The 20,815-nt window shown below is 36.9% G+C and overlaps 1 protein-coding gene across 1 annotated transcript in view; it reads right to left on the reverse strand.

The window, feature by feature from the left end:
• Positions 1 to 16,504, reverse strand: part of LOC136251777 (uncharacterized) — a 36,213-nt gene extending 19,709 nt beyond the window's left edge. Inside the window, exons 1-11 of the mRNA XM_066044188.1 lie at positions 16,278 to 16,504; positions 11,312 to 11,368; positions 11,185 to 11,256; positions 10,666 to 10,716; positions 10,519 to 10,573; positions 10,280 to 10,467; positions 10,091 to 10,223; positions 3,845 to 3,952; positions 2,466 to 2,554; positions 1,514 to 1,570; positions 221 to 460 (exon numbers count right to left, since the gene is read on the reverse strand). Of these exons, the coding sequence (XP_065900260.1) occupies positions 221 to 460; positions 1,514 to 1,570; positions 2,466 to 2,554; positions 3,845 to 3,952; positions 10,091 to 10,223; positions 10,280 to 10,467; positions 10,519 to 10,573; positions 10,666 to 10,716; positions 11,185 to 11,256; positions 11,312 to 11,368; positions 16,278 to 16,454 (1,227 nt within the window). The 5' untranslated portion in view covers positions 16,455 to 16,504. The remainder of the gene's footprint in view (positions 1 to 220; positions 461 to 1,513; positions 1,571 to 2,465; positions 2,555 to 3,844; positions 3,953 to 10,090; positions 10,224 to 10,279; positions 10,468 to 10,518; positions 10,574 to 10,665; positions 10,717 to 11,184; positions 11,257 to 11,311; positions 11,369 to 16,277) is intronic.
• Positions 16,505 to 20,815: the final 4,311 nt, after the last annotated feature.

Here is a 20,815-nt window from a genome sequence, read left to right on the forward strand (position 1 = left end):
AAGACATTATAGGCATAAATCAACTTACAATCCAATTATTTATAACAATAAATGTGTCCCATTATTTCCTTGTAAAAAGACTACAAGCCTACTTCATGAATAATGTTGTATCTATAGGCATTCACTATGATGTTACAGTAGAGCCATCTATACATATGCAGCCACATGACATGTTATGCATAAATTCACTGCCTACGTGCACTGATAATATCATACTTACAAACTTATAAGCAAGTTTATATTCAGTACTGTAGCCATCTATTATAATTCTGAAGTACTGTAATGCCTGTAGTGCTGCTGGATCACTTTCAAGAAATACATGAATGGTATAGTTACTCGTTCCATTGATATTAAATTGCTGGATCAGGGAATCATTATAGTCAGGTATAGCGCATATCCTCTCTGTTGACTGAGTTACCACAATGGTGTTATTATCACTATACCTTGGCATGGAGATGAGCTGAATACAAATGGCACATGAATGTATGAACACTGCAGTACTAAGTGTAATAATTTTAAAATGATAAGTAGGTTTCAGAAATAAAACGTAGTGAAACAAGAGATATGAATGATGATATTATAAGTGGAAAATTCCTGCAGGGATTTTCCTGCATAGCTCTGTTCACTAAAGCCGTCATTCATGTAATTGTCTTGTTTTACTACTTTTTATTGCTAGAACCCTACAGTACTTCATTTTAAATTTATTATTATTATCTAGTTTGTTAACTTTGTGATAAAGAGGTCTTTAGAATCCAAGAATGTACACTGTTTACATCATGTTGATGCCATGAAGTAATATCAGAAAACATGTGAAAATATTAGTTGTGCTCTAATGTTTTAACTTGACCACATTTATGGTTATTACATTCTGTTTCAAGATACAGTAAAGGATGGACATTTCTACATTTCAAAGGAAAGCAAGTCAGTAAGTATGAATGCTTTTAGGCCAAATGCTATATATACAAGCCACAATTAAACAACTTCAGACACAATACTCCACCACAGATAATATGGATATAAAGTGCTTAATATATTCATTTATTAGCTGAATTACATAGGTGGTTTTTTAGAACATCCAATAGAGTTCTGTGTTATATATCATTGTTCTACATAATATTGTATAAATATTGTGGCATACACACTCTCGGATTCTTCTGTGATATATGCATGCATGTGCTATACATTTGGCATATGTGACCGGGCCTGCGATAACAGGGCATGTGGGCACAAACTACATCTCGTCACTCTACAGGTCATATGTCAGTACTGGAACAGAATATCTGGATTCTGTAACTTGCATCATAAAGCCAATCAAATGCTTATCAAGAGCTGAAAGTTGCACTGTAATAACATGATGGCATAAAAAGTTATGAGTGATGGAAATGTGAAAAAGTAGACAAAAATCATGTGCCTACATGCTCTATTTTTGCAGGCCCAGTCACATATAATGGTGGGCACCCTTCATTTTCAAGGGGCTATATACTATACAGTAGATGCCATGATACTCACTTACAGATATTTGATAATCACATCCATTAAGTATTTGTCCAACTATATATTTTGTTTGATCCTACAGTCATACAGCAGTAAAATACACATTAACAATTGCCACAATACCTCCTCAGAAATTGATGCATATACCAGTACCTTGTAATTTTACATACATGCATAGGACTAATGGACTATGTCTGCAAACCAGTGGTCAATTACTGCATTTTCTAAAGAAAAGCCAACTATAGCTAATAGGATGTGATATAAATACCTGGGCTTTTACCTAGGATATAAGTGAAATAGTTTTCATGTCTGAGCCTATTATGCGTTTGAAATTTCCTATTATGCTTTTTGAGCAATGCTCTAAAATTATGTTCCAAATATACCCAACTATTCTCCACTATGCCTAGTCTAGTCTATATGCCTAATTTATGACAGTTTTAGTCCATCAATTCACAAGCCTTCAATGTGGGTCCCTGGTAAGATAGTTGCCATAACATTCTTGACTGCTCTATTAGAGTATTTCAATGTTTTAAGGAAAGGATCCAAACAATGCTGCAAAAACACATTGTGCTACTCGCATATTGCATAATGACCTTTATCAGGCATTTTCCATGGGTCAGTCCATTCCAGCTTTTTGTTCCCATCCCGTTTCCATTTCCCTCAAATTGTACTTACCCCCCCGTGATGCCACTTTGCTTGTCCAACTAATCAGATTTTCTTTCTTATTTGGCAGGAAACTCTACAAGTACTGGAAGTGATCTCAAAGGTAATAAGTTGATGCATTTGTTGTGTAAATTTCATATGCATGCTCACTACCCAAGGTAACTTAAATTCTTTAAAAACCATTAATTTTATCTTGAAATTTCTAATGCGCTATATAATTTGGACCATTTCCAAAATTATTATACATATAATAATATTATTTATACTACACACAATATACTGCTATGATACTGTTTTGCTATACATACCCTTTTTAATGTTATCACATCTAAAGTTTTACAGCGTCGTCTGCTCTCCGGCACTATGCTTAACATAAACCCTTCCAAATATGTTACATCTGCAACAAAAATGGCTTATCATCACTATACACCAAATTGTAGAAATTGAAGATACTTCACCTCTGAATAATTTGTCAATAATGAATTTGATGGCAAAATTACACAATTTATGTACAAACAAAGACAGTGATGGCTATATGTCAATAAACCCCATATATCTATATGTGGCCTAATAAGGAAAAGGGGTCTTCCACGCACATCAAAATTAATTTACCATTCAAAACTATACAGAATAAACTTTAAAATTTCTTCCAATTTGGACAGATGTGAGTTACAGCATTGCTTAATGAATGAAGAAAATTTCAGGTTTACATCTTTCTGTAACATTGTCGCCTTTCAAGTTTGCACAATTGGATGTGTGTGGATGGCTTCTTTCATAAATTTGCTACATATATGAAACTTAGATGCACTGTTAGTTATAGTCAGACACCACATACCAGCCTCTTCAAGGCATAAATGTTGAGTAGGAGGCAACATAGAAACTGAGGTGTAGCCAAGGTTTCTATTGCATCATTCTAACACCTCCTACAAAGCATTTAGTCACTGGTATTGGTCTCTAACTGTTTTAGAAAATGGTCAAAAGGACATTGTAGCTATGCCTCACACCTAGTGATATGAAAGACTGCATGGGAAACTCCACTCAAAATTTTACCTGCCTCTCAAGGTTCAGTAGGTGAGACAACACATTTGCTGGTAACACACACTGCTATCAGCAACTATTACATCAGTTTGAAAAGTGAGTCAAAAATTAGTGACAATACACCTTGGACAGTAATGTATAAACCTGTATAGATGTAACAGATGAGTATCCTCATCTACTACCCTAGTCGAAAAAAACTACCACGAGCTAGACTTGACGGATTGGTTTCACCATGCCTCGTGTAAAAAGAAGTGAAAGTGGAGTCATATACCTAGCAACATTACTGTAAAGGTGCTCATTGTGTCATGGCAATGCAGCCCAGGAAAATAAGACACTAATACCTGCCTTGGAACTCCAGTTACCAGTAACTCATGATCACCGGTATAGGTGGTGAAGAACATGCATCAGCTAACTAATTATTAGGTTATAGTTGTGCTATCGTTTTGTTGTAATTATTACTAAAAGAGTTCTGTTGTAGTCTCTTCGTAAATAAGAAACTTCAAAGCATGGCTCACATACCATTTTCTAATGAGAAAAAGGACTAGGATTTGCAAAGCTAGTGCCAAGTAATTTTAACACGACAATAGAAGTAACATACACAACACACAGTATAGGAACACTATGAACAAATGCAATATTAATTTGTTACCTTTAGGTAATTCCCACTGCAAATTAATTATAAACTTTCTTGATACATTAAATCCAACCTCCTCTCCAAAACAAGACTGTAAATTAGTAGCAGCTTGTGGATAAAATGCTATAGAAATTAAACACACATACTTATATATGAATAGCCACAGTATTCTGCTTGCATTGTTTGTGTATAAGTGCTTATCAGAAACAAAAGCTAGCTTATATCATGTATAATTAAATACAACTGCAAAACAAACTTTCAAATGTCAGCAATTGCAAGGACCACTATAATCAAAAATATAGAATAAATCTGTTTATTTAAATGTATGCAAAGCAGTGCATCTTTCATAATATTTCAATGCATAAGTGCAACATAGAAAGGGACAGGATGGCACATACACTAATGCGTATAAACAAATAAGGTAGTATTGTTATAATTTACAAAATTGTCAGGTAATGATGTTAGAATTGTGACTGTTCTATCAGAGTATCTCAATCTTTAGCACAAAATTTCAAACTTATTTGTCTCATTTTCTTCATAGTGCACAGTTTATAACTGTAAAGTGCATTTATAACTGTTGACTTTTATTTGCCCATTGGCTTTCTGTGCTTCTGAATATAGTGTGAATGCATGATTCCAGTTTCTGGTGCCAATATAGTACAAAAAGAAGTGAAATCCAAGCAAAAACAGCAAAGCTGTATACAAAGGGTGCAGACTTTAAAAATCCTGGGTAAAAAAAGTTGCAAAATCAAAGGTGGCAGCCATGAAATAGCTGCAATGATGTTGATGATAATAAAATTTTATTAATGCACAAAGCCATTATTAAAATTGCAGCCATTTCATGGCCACCACCTTTGATTTCACAACTTCTTTCACCCAGGCTTTTTGAAGGCCACACCTTTTTTATGCATGCAGCTTGGCTGTTTTTGCATGTATATATATATCTAATCAAAAACAGCCAAGCTGTAAAAAAGGTGCGGCCCCCCCAAAAAGCCATGGTGAAAAAAGATGTGAAATCCAAGGAGGCGGCCAAGAAATGGCTGTGATGGTAGGTTAATGGTTACATTTTAATAACGACAATTCAAGTGAATTTTGTGCCGCTTGGTCTTGGCACCAAATTCACCTGAATTGTCGTTATTAAAATGTAACCATTAACCTACCATCACAGCCATTTCTTGGCCGCCTCCTTGGATTTCACATCTTTTTTCACCATGGCCTTTTGGGGGGGCCGCACCTTTTTTTACAGCTTGGCTGTTTTTGATTAGATATCACTTCTTTTTGTATTTGTATACTGCAAAGCCGGCCTATGGCTGGCTTTGGGGCTTTCTTAACCCATGTGTTTTTTTCTTTACCACAGGACGAAGAAAAGAACTTAAAGAAGATTTGTAATAGTTCAATTATTTTTGATTTTATTAGTAATTATACAAATTATATACATATATTAATTACATGCCCATTATTCCCCACAGGATATTTTTTGCAGATGATCTCTCTACTGGGTGACTTGAAATGTAGCTGAACTATATACAGGATGGTTTCTTTGTAGCTGAACTCTTTACAAGGTGACCTCTTCTACGTAGCTGTTCTCTCTACAGGGTGATTTGTTTGCAACTAAACTCTCTACATGGTGGTTTCTTTGTAGCTGAACTCTCTACATGATGGTTTCTTTGTAGCTGAACTCTCTACAAGGTGACTTCGTCCAGCTGATCTCTCTACGGGGTGATTTGTTTCTAGCTGAACTCTCTACAGGTGATTTGTTTGCAGCTAAACTCTCTACATGGTGGTTTCTTTGTAGCTGAACTCCCTACATGGTGGTTTCTTTGTAGCTGAACTCTCTACAAGGTAACTTCTTCTCTACAGGGTGATTTGTTGTGGTTGAATTCTCTACAAGGTGTTTTGTTTGAGGCTGAACTCTCTACATGGCAGTTTCTTTGTAGCTGAACTCTCTACAGAGTGATTTGTTTGCAGCTGAACTCTCTACATGATGGTTTCTTTGTAACTGAACACTCTACAAGGTGACTTCTTCTAGCTGATCTTTATACAGGGTGAATTGTTTGTAGCTGAACTATCTACAAGGTAACTTCTTCTAGCTGATCTCTCTACAGGGTGATTTGTTTGTAACTGAACTCTCTACATGATGGTTTCTTTGTAGCTGAACTCTCTACAAGGTGACTTCTTCTAGCTGATCCCTCTACAGGAGGATTTATTTGTAGCTGAACTCTCTACAAGTGATTTATTTGCAGCTGAACTCTTTATGTGGTGGTTTCTTTGTAGCTGAACTCTCTACAAGGTGACCTCTTCTAGCTGAACTCACTATAAGATGACCTCTTCTAGCTGATCTCTCTCCAGGGTGATGTGTTTCTAGCTGAACTCTCTACTGGTGATTTGTTTGAGGCTGAACTCTCTACATAGTGGTTTCTTTGTAGCTGAACTCTTTACAAGGTGACTTCTTCTAGCTGAACTCTCTACAAGGTGATTTCTTTGTAGCTGAACTCTCTACATGATGGTTTCTTTGTAGCTGAACTCTCTACAAGGTGACCTCTTCTAGCTTATCTTTCTACAGGGCGATTTGTTTGTAGTTGAATTCTCTACATGGTGATTTGTTTGAGGCTGAACTCTCTACATGGCGGTTTCTTTGTAGCTGAACACTCTACAAGGTAACTTCTTCTAGTTGATCCCTCTATAGGGCAGTTTGTTTGTAGTTGAATTCTCTACACAGTGATTTGTTTGAGGCTGAACTCTCTACAAGGTGACCTCTTCTAGCTGATCTCTCTACAGGGTGATTTGTTTCTAGCTGAACTCTCTACAGGTTATTTGTTTGCAGTTAAACTCTCTACATGGTGATTTCGCTGTAGCTGAACTCTCTACATGATGGTTTCTTTGTAGCTGAACTCTCTACAAGGTGACTTCTTCTAGCTGAACTCTCTACAGGTGATTTGTTTGTAGCTAAACTCTCTACATGGTGCTTTCTTTGTAGCTGAACTCTCTACATAACGGTTTCTTTGTAGCTGAACTCTCTACAAGGTGACCTCTTCTAGCTGATTTCTCTACAGGGTGATTTGTTTCTAGCTGAACTCTCTACAGGTTATTTGTTTGCAACTAAACTCTCTACATCCATGGTGGTTTCTTTGTAACTGAACTCTCTACATGATGGTTTCTTTGTAGCTGAACTCTCTACAAGGTGACTTCTTCTAGCTGAACTCTCTACAGGGTGATTTCTTCGTAGCTGAACTCTCCACATGATGGTTTCTTTGTAGCTGAACTCTCTACAAGGTGACTTCTTTTAGCTGATCCCTACAGGGTGATTTGTTTGCAGCTGAACTCTTTAGGTGGTGATTTCTTTGTAGCTGAACTCTCTACAAGGTGACCTCTTCTAGCTGATCTCTCTACAGGGTGATTTGTTTCTAGCTGAACTCTCTACAGATGATTTGTTTGCAGCTAAACTCTCTACATGGTGCTTTCTTTGTAGCTGAACTCTCTACATGATGGTTTCTTTGTAGCTGAACTCTCTACAAGGTGACTTCTTCTAGCTGAACTCTCTACAGGGTGATTTCTTTGTAGCTGAACTCTCTACAAGGTGACTTCTTTTAGCTGATCCCTACAGGGTGATTTGTTTGCAGCTGAACTCTTTAGGTGGTGATTTCTTTGTAGCTGAACTCTCTACAAGGTGACCTCTTCTAGCTGATCTCTCTACAGGGTGATTTGTTTCTAGCTGAACTCTCTACAGATGATTTGTTTGCAGCTAAACTCTCTACATGGTGCTTTCTTTGTAGCTGAACTCTCTACATGATGGTTTCTTTGTAGCTGAACTCTCTACAAGGTGACTTCTTCTAGCTGAACTCTCTACAGGGTGATTTCTTTGTAGCTGAACTCTTTAGGTGGTGATTTCTTTGTAGCTGAACTCTCTCCAAGGTGACCTCTTCTAGCTGATCTCTCTACAGCGTGATTTGTTTCTAGCTGAACTCTCTACAGGTGATTTGTTTGCAGCTAAACTCTCTACATGGTGCTTTCTTTGTAGCTGAACTCTCTACATGATGGTTTCTTTGTAGCTGAACTCTCTACAAGGTAACTTCTTCTAGCTGATCCCTCTACAGGGCGATTTGCTTGTTGTTGAATTCTCTACACAGTAATTTGTTTGAGGCTGAACTCTCTACATGGCAGTTTCTTTGTAGCTGAACTCTCTACAAGGTGACTTTTTCTAGCTGAACTCCATACAGAGTAATTTGTTTGCAGCTGAACTCTCTACATGATGGTTTCTTTGTAGCTGAACTCTCTATAAGGTGATCTCTTCTATAGGTGAACTCTTTACATGGTGTCTAGTTTCTACCTGATCTCTCTACAGGGTGATTTGTTTGCAGCTGAAATCTCTACAGGGTGATTTGCTTGTAGCTGAACTTCTTACATTGTGTCTAGTTTCTAGCTGATCTCCACAGTGTGATTTGTTTGTAGCTGATCTCTCTACAAGTTGATTTGTGTGTAGCTGATCTCTCTGCAGGTTGATTTGTTTGTAACTGATCTCTCTACAGGGCAATTTGTTTGTAGCTGAACTCTCTATAAGATGATTTGATCTCTCTGCAGGTTGATTTGTTTGTCGCTGAACTCTCTAAAGGGTGATTTGCTTGTAGCTGAACTCCTTACATTGTGTCTAGTTCCTAGATGATCTCTCTACAGGGTGATTTGTTTGTAGTTGATCTCCATGCACACTGATTTGTTTGTAGCTTAACTCTCTACAAGGTGATTTGTTTCTAGCTGATCTCTCTACAAGTTGATTTGTGTGTAGCTGATCTCTCTGCAAGTTGATTTGTTTGTAGTCGATCTCTCTACAGGGTAACTTGTTTGTAGCTGAACTGTCTATAAGGTGGTATGTTTGTAGCTGATCTCTCTGCAGGTTGATTTGTTTTAGCTGAACTCTCTACAGGGTGATTTGTTTCTAGCTTATCTCTCTACAGGTTGATTTGTGTGTAACTGATCTCTCTGCAAGCTGATTTGTTTGTAGCTGATCTCTCTGCAGGTTGATTTGTTTCTAGCTGATCTCTCAACAAGTTGATTTGTTTGTTACTGACCACTCTAAAGATTGATTTGTTTGTAGCTGAACTCTCTGCAAAGTGTTTTGTTTGTAGCTGATCTCTCTACAGGATAATTTGTTTGTAGCTGAACTCTCTGCACAGTGATTTGTGTGTAGCTGAATTCTCTAGAGAGTGATTTAATTGTAGGTGAACTCTCTACAGGTGCATGACTTGTTTATAGCTGAACTTTCTTCAGTGTGACTTGTAATGTTCTGAATCTCTACAGTGATATAATTGTAGCTTAGCTCTCCACAGGGTGACTTGCTTCTTGCTGAACTGTCTATAAGATTAACTTTTTGCAGCTGAAGTCCCTACAGATTAACTTGTAATGTAATAGAATTCTATAATGGAGTAAATAAATTAGCTGAATGCTCTATTAGGGTGACTGTTCTATTAGAGTATCTCGATCTCGCATTTGCTACACAGAGTTGGCTTTCGAATCATAACTCAGTGGTTTGTACTCCAATTCTTCTATACTACTGCAAGGACTTTCTATGAAGATTATTCCAGCTATACACCGATTTTCAGCTCATTGCTCTTAGCGGTTTGCCTAGTAGGCGTAAAAACTAATACTTTTTTATTACTAAAAATCGATCGCGTAATTATGACACAGGTTGGGTTTTGTGTCATATCTCCGTGGTCTTAATCTCGATTCCTTTCAAACCACCAAAAGGCACTCCTACGATGGTTACTCCATCTACATAGCAATTTTCAGCTCATTCCATGAAGCGGTTTACCCTGTAGGCGTGACAACAAATCGATCTTGTTTTACGCGAATAATCGGTCATAACTCCTGAACCATTCATCAGATGTGCACCAAATTTGATGCTAGGATGCGCCTTTGGACTCCCTTTCTGTGTGCCAAATTTCAAGGCGATCGGAGCACGCGTTTGCGTTTTATAACAATTTTTGCAAGTGTGCGAAAAGACGAAGAAGAAGAAAAAAACGAAGAAAAAAAAACGAAACTTTGGGCGCTCATATCTCGGAAATGGCTTGAGCGATTTGCTTTAAATTTGGAATGTAGACTCTCCTAGCTGGCGGGCAACTCTGCAGCAAATTTGGTTTCAATCGGATAAGCCATCACCGAGATACAAAAGTGTGAAAATGACGTTTTCGTTCTTCCTGTCAATATACTCACGGTGTGGCGCGCCGGCTTCTTGGGCCGCACGACACACTACCGTGTGTCTTGATATACCAGTAATGCACATCTCTGTTGATGATGAATACTCAGAAATCCCTTCTGAATTAACCACTGCAACTGATACATTAGCTGACTGACAATGAGCAGAGTATTGTGTTAGGTCAACAACATCAGTGCTAGGATTATACTATAGGGTACATTATTCCATGTTAATACAGTCACACAATTCATGAACCTACATACCAGTAAACTGTGGGATGTAACATTGTTATCTAGTGGAGATACTCTTACAATGTAGGCAAATGGACCAGAATTTGATCTTGCGATTGATGTGTTCTGAAAATCATTACTAATCTGAATTTTAGCCTTATACACATAGGGTTTCCCAGGCACTGGTACCAGTGTAATGTTGGTGTTACCAAGACTGATTCCTTTAGTAAAAGAGATAAGCAATGAATACAAACAAGCAGGTACATACTTACCAGATCTGCTAAAATTGATGGTGGAGTTACAACCAACCATACAAGTTGTAAAATCCTATAATTATATAGAAAATTAATAGCAATTTGAATAATATGCACATGGGAAACATTAATAGAAAACCCATCTGATGCACATTATAAACTTACACACTCATTACATTCAGTTGATGTAGTTTCTGATCCATTAATGCAGCTTGACTACAGAAGTTTAAAATAAGATTTACACATTCACTATACATACATTCACTAACATTCTAGTAATGCATATAACGTTACTAAAAGTCAATTAATCAGCACGGCTCTACATACAGTTCATGTGGGTAGTATAATAAAAGCTGGTATTGAATTCTACAGTGTCTAGCTACATAACAACTATGAACATGTTATATACCAAAATTGGAAAAGCACCTGTATGCATACATTACCGTGTACCAGCTACATGGATTCTGCTATGTTAAATATTGTTATCACTATTTATACACCTAAATTAAATGAATCCCTATAGGTATTACATAAACATTGTAAACATCAATTTGCACACACCGTGTGCCATATTGGTTATAATTGTTAATAGCTAAGTACTACAATTGTGTCTCCATTATAGTCAATAATTGTAAGCACATCTATGACATCACCAACACATATGATTACACAATATTTACTTACACATTTCAGTTGACATTCACTGAGTAAACTTGGGTGTCTACTGTGATTGCAACCAGCAACACATCCATTTAACTACATTAAACAGGTGCAATATTAACATAGTATCATCATCAATCTATCTACTAACCATTACTCTTTGAGTACAATTCAATGATGAAAAATTTAATGTGTCAAAACTTGTATCCTATAAAATGAATACACAGAATGACATACAAGGACAGATTAAACTAAAGCACATACATATCCCATACACAGAATTTGCACTGGTCAGATTTTAGAGTGAGTAAGCATCCAACAGCTGTAGGAGCACAATGCATTGCCTGTTATACATTTAAATAGGCAAGTTATATATATATGCGCTGAGAACACACATGATCTACTGGTCCATGAAATGTAAGTGATTCTATATAGTTAAATTAGTAGAAATTTTAGGTTGGATTAGATCAAAATGTAAAAAGCAGTGAAATAAGGGAATAGCAAAAAAGTAGTGAAACAATAAATAAAGATTGCCTATATATACCTGCAGATATGAGATATTCTGATGGACATTTAATCCATCTATAAACCATGACCGAAGATTAAATGTCCATGAGTAATATTATCTGCAGGTATAGCACTCTGTCTAGTTTCACAACTTTTTTGCTATTCCCTTGTTTCACTATGTTTGTTTATTCTTTGATCCTTAAAGTTTAATTTTGTCCTTCTACTACTTGTCTGTTTACTTTTTATAGTATACTTATGACTAACGAACTCACGTTTACTGCAACAGAAGAAAGAATGACGCCATAAAATTAGTTTTGAGTCTGAACATGCACAATTATTGAAAAGTGCATTGCCATCTTAAGCTATATTCCACCTGTTACACAGTGATACAAAACAAGAACAGTACAAGAAGTGTCTTTGCAATCACTACATAAAATATGGGCAATAAGCATAGTAGCTACCACCACAAGCACAGGGAAGCCGTATTGTACTACTGCAGATCGACACTTTACGTCGTCAGCAAAAGGAACTGGACCACAAAGGAGGACAATTGTGTATGTATTGTATGTACTCTGGGTTGGCAAAAGGCTTGTCTCAGAACAAAGCAATGTCAAACTCAAGCCCATAGCCTTATGGATTGTCGAGTTATGGTTGAAAGCAACAGTTAGTCAGTCAGCTAGTAGACAATTCAGTTAAATTGATAGGAATTTTTAAATATAATTCCATAGAAACTTGTTGGAATTTGTGGTCACATATTTTGGCTTGGTTATGCTTAACCAATACCACCAAGCTGTTTTGAAGGAAAATTGATCAGGCTGTTTTGTGGGTGATTTTGAAGTGCAACAAAGCTCCATGATCACTATCATATGGTACTATTGTACAATATGATACTACTGTACTGAATGATGCTAGCCTGATTGGGTACCATTTTTGACAAGGTTTGCATGCTTGTGGTCAAAAATGTCAGAATAGTCTGCTGACTGCTTCTGAATCATAGGCAACATGCTTGCTACTGGTTTCGTCTGTTGTCTCAAAGGACCATGTAGGTGATTTTAATAAGCCACAGACTGTAAATGTACCTTAAACAACTTGATTACTAACACAGTTCACCTGCAGTCACCTGATTTTTATAATCACACAACAATTACATCACATGGAAATATTAATGATGCTATTCCAAACGTCAAAAACAACTTCAAGTCATTTTTGGAATTCTACTTGGCTTATGCATCAGCCAAAGTCATAATTTATGTGCAGACAAAATTAATAATTATAATGACATACGCTTTGACTGCATTATCCCTTCCACATGGGTAATTATAGTGATAGTGATGAAAATCTCTCACCACCAACAAAATCATGTGCATGTTTACACTGTACCATGACATCCTGCTATTAATTATATTATCACCAATGAAGATATGAAGCATCATTCACACCAACTGAACGTTTCTAAATATGCTGGGGTACAACTTTAGTTAGCAACAATCACCTATTACATGCATGCTCTTCATAGTCAAAAAATTGCATTAGAACATTACGCAAGTTATATCCCATTATGAGAGTGATACTGTTGTTACTAAATGAGTCTGGGGATGAGTATTTGTTTATTATTAAAGTGAATTTCTGTTCGAGTTCCCACTTTGTGTGCAAGATTCGTCCAGATTGTGTGATCTAATTTCTACTATAGAGACACTATTATACTGGTTATAATCTATAACAATGGACAATTTTATAAAGCAGCAGTGTCCAGGTGTTATTCAACTTTGTCTGGGATTGATAGAATGGCGTCCCGTGGCATGCAAGGGCTAAAAAGACTAGCAGGAGGGAGACTGACTCGGAGATAGAATGATGGAGTCAGGGGTTATCAGAAAAAGTTGGTTCCTAACCATACACTGCTGGGATTGATGGCCAGACTGAAAAATTGAAATAGACTATTTTTTGTGAGGTTTTAACATTAGTTTTAAAACATTGCAATAGTATAGTGTCACTGTGTCAAGGATTAATCATGTTGTTGTTACTAGAAGGGTTGAACTGGTCTGTATTTTGTAAAACATTTCCATATTATATGGTTGCTTGATCCATTGATAAACAATACCAATTGTGGCTGGTATGTTGTCATGAACTAGTCTGAGTGGCTCCACTACAGAGTAAGTTAGTCATTAACCAATTTATGACATTTCTCTGTCTAGCTGTATGTCCAGCACATTCAGTTGTGTTTTGCTTTTACTTTCCAGCATAATATTCCATGCACTCTGATTGCCAGCTTGCATTTTGGTATATCGCATCACACACTCCATTTTCTTTCCATTCACTATGTATTTAGTTAATTGATAACCAATTAACATATGAAATTCAGGCAAACACATTTTTCAGAAAGGACATCTGGGTCCAGAACAAGGCTGCTTTTATTGTTTTATTATGATAGGGTTGTAACACGGTTACAAGGGATATGACAAAAATATATGTATGACTCCCAAGAGCACACTAGCACTTGAGGGTGAGTGTGTATATTTTGTCATATCTGTCCAAATATCACAGTAAACATAGCCACAAACTTTCAGATTGCCATGATATATCACTTATATACCACAGTTCGCTGTGGTATTATATACCACAGCATGGTGCTTTAATTTTCACCACAGGTGTATATAGTAGATATATGTATGTAGAATCACAGGGTTGTATATATGGTACATATCATTATCAGTGTTGGGAGTAACGTGCTACTTATGTAACACATTACGTAATATTATTACTTTTGTGGTGACTAAGTAATATAACGAAATACGCTATAAAAACAGGTAATATAACTCAAGTTACCTTACTTACAAATGTAACGCGTTACCTAAGTAATATAGTTACTGTAGCGAATCTAATATTACATAATGTTATTACTACAAGTAAGGAAGTTACTAATCTCGTTAGTAATCACTGAGTAACACCTTGTCACAACGAAGTAATGAAGCCTACTGAATGAAGCTTATTCACCAGCTTCTTATTATATAACCAAGATTTGCACATTGTTCAACAACGCAATTATGTCACGTGATAAGGTGGTAGTTTCACACGTGACAACTTAAGGCTATGGACACAAAGTAATATAATATGTAATATTATTATAGTTACTTTTTTTATGGATAATATGTAACTGTAACTAAATAGTTCAGTTGCAAGTAATATGTAATATGTAACCAGTTACTTTTAAAAAGTAACTTGCCCAACACTGATCATTATTATAGTCAGCTAGTGTCACTATCAGTCACATAATCCCAAAGCCATAGTTCAGATGGTTCGGGCAAATCCCTCTTTTCAGTGATACAAAATTACTGAAAATCACACCACAGGGTTTGAGATGGTATATGTGATGTTAAATATATTGGAGTGCAAGACGTCTGGACTGTCCAAACTGACTGTTGTCAGTTGGCTGTTACAGGAAAACCAAGAATATTTGGAAGATCATAATATGTTTTGCCAGCTAAGGGACTTGAGTGTGGACTAGGAGGAGACCAGTGTGAAGTTGGTTATAAATTATTAAAGTTTATAGTGTCTGTAGCTAGCATACAACAGCAGTGCAGATTTCAGCTAGTTGGATGCATACACAGATCATTTTATTCGTACTGGTGTATGCCACATTATTTTCATCTAAAACTGGCTGAAGCAAAAGCACCCTAGACTTCTCCTAGATACTCCACTTCTAATCTGCATCCCCTGAAGGCTGCATCCCCTGAAGGCTACACCCCCGGTGCAAGCGTTCTGCATTAAGCACGCAGAACTCAACTAAGGCACATCTGGCATGGCTTTATATAGGCCGGTTGCCATGGCCAAAAGCAGACTAAATGACTCTGTGCTCGTGTTGGCCTTTGTGCCCACGTAAAAAAAAAACAACGTAATTGATGTTGCAAGATCCAGTTGAAACACATTTGAACTGCGCAAAATGTGACCCAGATGATCCGAATGACCTGCCCAACTTTCATGCCACTTGTGTGGCTATCAGACTATTAGTCAGATAGGCTATAAATGAAGGTCTAGTAACTACGTCATTACTCAATACGTGTAGTCAAGTAATTAGTTTATCATGACAGTAGGTTTATAATATAACTCTGTATATAGCTATTCGTAGCCACACATTCCAGGGGCGGATCCAGGAGCTGGCAAGGGGAGGGGCACAGAAAAGTTCAGATTCACACCATTAAAAAGGGGAATCAACTACTAGCTGCAATCTGTTGTAGTTGATATACACATATAGCAGCAAATAATCACCTCTCAGCAGTGTTTCACTGTTGAATTGTGCCATTAGGCCATTGCAGAAGGTTGTGAAGTCTTAAAAGGTACTACAAAAGCTAAAGCATCTGTCAGACGATAATTATTTCTAGAGGCGCTTAATACGCACAAAGGTGCTGGTGGCGGCAGTTTTTGTAGTAAAGAGAGGTATATGTCTGCCAAAAAGTATTCATTTCTTGAGTAATAAACTAATATTGTCCTAACTGGAATTATCAAAGTGATAACTAGCTATTCTTCCTAAAAGGAAAGGGCAGAGTAGGGGGGGGGGCATTTGCCCCAAATGCCCCATCCTGGATCCGCCATTGCATTTATGATCAGTAGCTTACCGTTAAAGCACACGTCGAATAGCACACACCATCAACAACCACATCGCTTTCGTCTCTTTGAAGATTTGTAGAAGTGATGCCTGGCTTGTAACACTGATCTTCGCATCCGTAAACCAACAGCAACCATCCTATCAGGAATGCACAACCTCTAGGTAAGTAATTTAGGTGGCGCATCATGAGTATAGCTAACTATAGCCACGTATATATACAACGACAAAAACTGACTAGCTACAATGGGATGAATGGTTATATGTACTAGGCTAAGTACTCAGTTGGCCACCTGCAATTGGAAGAACAGGACGTAATTATTGACCTTAGAAAACCTAGAAATAACTCAAATATTTGTACTGCACCTTAGTATTAACGTAATAATAGGAACAAACGTTAATTACTGGTTTCACCACACTACCTTGCATGGTTTCACCATCTTTCAATTCGTCTGGTATTCCGCTTTTTCTAGTAAACTGTTGACTATAGCTGTAATCTAGTGCATCATGCACTGCGCAAGAGTAATAGTGGAGACAGGAAACAGAATAAAGTTGAATGCCTTCAGGTGCTGGCTGAATTTGACCGCCGTAACATCCGTAAGTACTATGAGACAATCGAGATAACAGTGCTGGCCGGGGCCACTAGCTAGCTACCAGCTTTCTACGATCAGAGGACTCGCATTCTTATCTCGGAATGATGTTAATATGTACAGTCAGTGACAACAAAACAACAACAAAAATGCGGTAAGAATCGAGCCCGCATCATCCATGATGGCTTTTCCCTCATACACACAATTCTACGATAGATTCAGACTACTTGCTCTGTAAACTTAATGCCAAATTTAACACATGTAGCTACACTATAACAAGAAATGAAATTAAATCTGTCATATTTTTTGTTGCCATAGTAGAATCCTATGTATAATTCCATTGTATCTTGTCCTGTGCATTACCGCAGTCACATAATAACAGAAATGTTACAATAGCTATCCGTAGTTAATGTATAGCTATAATATGAACATCACACATCTCATGCATAACAATCAGATTAGTTAAAAGAAAACTCACATGCACTGTATGTACCTTAATTAATATTAAATAGCCACCACACATTTATGAGCCAGAGATTAGCATATTGAAATCCCAAGTGCAGCTTGCAATAACTATAAGGAAGTGGTTACTGAACCGAAAGGTTTGTATTTATGCATCTAGTAGTTGCCCCGAGCATGCAACTTTAGGGGACACGATAAGTAGTGTTAGGATTAGGGCCGGGTTCAGCTTTGGTTTCTTTTTTACCTTTAGGTTACACGTTCTTCTGACTATATATTGAGACTACTAGCTACTTGAGTAACATTTATACGGTAGAAAAGTAGGGGAAGCAGTAGTAGCACAGTGGTTAGCACACTTGCCTATAGTTCCAGTAGTCCAGGGTTTAAGCCCCGGTTGAGTTTTGTGGTTGTTGTTTTTTCCATTTAGTGTCTAAGTTTTACTGTAGGTTCAATAGCAAGTACAGCTTACTGAACCAACTTTCCGTTCAGTATCCACTGCCTAACTACAATTGCCTTTACAAATCTGTTGATAGCTTTGTCTGCATAACAGGTGGGATTTGGCATTAATTTGTGCAACACATCAAAATAAAAACTAGATGTCATACACTGGTAACTTGAGAAAATTTGTACTGTATAAGTATGTACAGGGCCGCCCACAGGGGGAGGCAACTGGGGAATTTTGCCCCAGGTCCCAGCCTGAAAGGGGCCTCTTGAATGACTGTTTAAAAGATCGATATACTCTAATAGAGCAGTCAAGATCTAGATACTTTAATAGAGTAGTCACAGTTTCAGAGGAGCAGTGTAGCAAGCTTATATATAAGGAGATATATAGTTGGTGAGGGGTAGCTATTGTCATTGTCAACACGTAATGACCTTTTTTGTTGGTCTTCAACTTATAGCTAGGCTGAAGTTGTGATTCAGAGTGGAACCCTCTTTGCCCCTGAGGCCCCACTTTAACTCTTGCCCTGGGCCCCTTAATTTCTCTGGGTGGCCCTGAGTATGTACTTATAGTATAGCGGCACAACTAAACAATTGTGCACTTTTTCATAAAGCCATGAAACTTTCCACATAAATAGTACTCCTCAATACATGTATTTTTAGATATAGACTAGTGCCATTGCTGATTTGACCTTTGGTGACCTTTACTGCCATTTTTGTACAGAAAATTGATCAATTTTGTTTTTAACTCCCTGAGGCAGGAATTAACTTGTAAAACATGGTGCCAAACACAAGATCTTGCAGATAGAAACAACGTGGTTTTTATTTGAAGTCAATAGATGATTTCATTCTTAAGTTATGAGTATTTTTATTAGCTGTAAATTTGATAAATTTATATGCATAATTATCTGCCCACAGGTAATTCACACCTTGAGGGCAGGTAAATTTATCAAATTTTGCAGCTAGTTTTTTATTTTTATTAAGGCTTTACAGCACAAGTGCTGAAGGTCTGTAGGACACCTGGTCCTACAGCCTGTTTAAAGTTGTTACAGAAAGTGTGTTTGAAAAGGTGGAGAAAGGAGAAAAAATCTATGACTGGACCTACGTAGTAATAATGATCATAACTTTGTAATGAAATCACGTATTGACTTCAAATAAAAACCAAGTTGTTTCTATCGGCAAGATCTTTTGTTTGGCACGATGTTTTAACAAGTTAATTACTGCCTCAGGGAGATAAAGACAAAAATGATCAATTTTCTGTACAAAAATGGTCATAAAAGTCACCAAAGGTCAACTCAGCAATGGCACTATATCTAAAATTACATGTCATGAGGAGTACTATTTATGTGGAAAGTTTCATGGCTTTATGAAAAATGCACAATATTGCTAATTTTGGGGGCTACGCCACAATACTAATATGATACCTAGAGTATTAATTGCTAATCTGCTATTATGGGTACATAATTATGATAATGCATAGTTTCATCTGATTATAAAAACAGTCTACCCCAGGCTACCTATTTTGGAGCAAATCTCCTGGTGTTTACAATCATATTAATTCAAAGTGTATCATATCATTTATGTACTTCACTCTAATAAAGTTGAGAGTTATTGATTTACTGATATGATTTACTCTATGTATTCAGCTAGAGCCATTCTACTGACTAGGGCCATTCTTCCTTGCAGGAGTGACAGCATATATACAGCAATACTAGCTATACACAGCATTAAAAAATATCTACACTGAACCAAGAACAACTGGTCACAACAAAAGCTTAATTATTTCAGACAGCTACGACCCAAATGTAAAGCTGAAAATTATACATCATTAAGTAGATGTGTATGCATGATAATCATGTCAGAATTGCTGGTAGTGAAGATTTTTAATAGCAATATGGAAAAGAATCATATTCCACCAGTGAGAAGTGGTAAACCTGAAAAACCTCTGAGTAAATGAGCAAAATAGTTATTTGTCCTAGTTTTATGTTGAGAATGGCAGCAACCAACTGAACTTAACTGGAGGTGACAAAGGAATTGGTGGTATTGGCAAAACATAAGAAAGGAGAACTGAAATTGAATAAGTTTCCTAAATGGCAACCAACTGAATTGTGGATATATAGTACTGAGATATATTGACCATCTGTACTGCCTGCATGGTTTTTCATACGTTCCAGCCGATGTAACGACTGTTGACAAAATGCAGACCAGGGAGGACATAATACAAGTGAGATAAAGTAACAGGTCAATGCTTTTGACAGTTAATAAGGTAAAGATGCTATATCTTGCAAATTGAGATATTTGGTGGGCCCATGTTATATATATAGCTTACAGTCAAAAAACAATACTGTACTGATTTCAGATTAGAGTTACTTAGGAAGCTCTGGAAACTTCACTTTGAACCACATGACACTGGATTTTGTCAAAATTTTAAGTCAGTTATGTATATAAGTATCAGTTGCAACTGTGTATTCACAGAAGCTGTTGCAAGGGTGGAAGTAGCACTACTGCAATGGGGTCAAATACATGAGTATTTGTGTTAATTACAAATTTTGAGTAATTGTATTTGTAGTTTAAAAACTGGATGTATTTGTAAGTAAATACTTTCCTGATGTATTTAAAAACTTACAGTTATTTCTAAAACTTTTACCAAAATAAGATTATAAAATCAAATGAATCTTTGATCATAAGCAGTCATTTGAACATCAGCGGGAGTCAGAGCCCCAACCAAGAAAATGACATTTTCAATGATTTGATAGATGAGACGATATCCCAAAAAATATCACTTCAGTGGTTGACTGTCACCACGCTTACCACAAGAGAAGATCCACTGAAGTTCTAAGGCTGGGAGATTATATCAACTGTGGGATTAATTGTGATTGTCTCTGAACATTGTGATGTTGAGATGTGGATTATAAATGATCGTGACGTTGTGAAATCACATGCAAGTGTGTATTAGCAAATTCAATGGTGTCACGTACGTACTGTTGTGGAGGAACTCAGTCTGGAAACAAGCCTACACTTTTGAGACAGTTTATTGTGTGAATAAATAGACAAAATAGCCTAC

This window comes from Dysidea avara, chromosome 3 (genome assembly GCF_963678975.1).
Source record: "Dysidea avara chromosome 3, odDysAvar1.4, whole genome shotgun sequence".
In the NCBI taxonomy this organism is placed as follows: Eukaryota; Metazoa; Porifera; class Demospongiae; order Dictyoceratida; family Dysideidae; genus Dysidea; species Dysidea avara.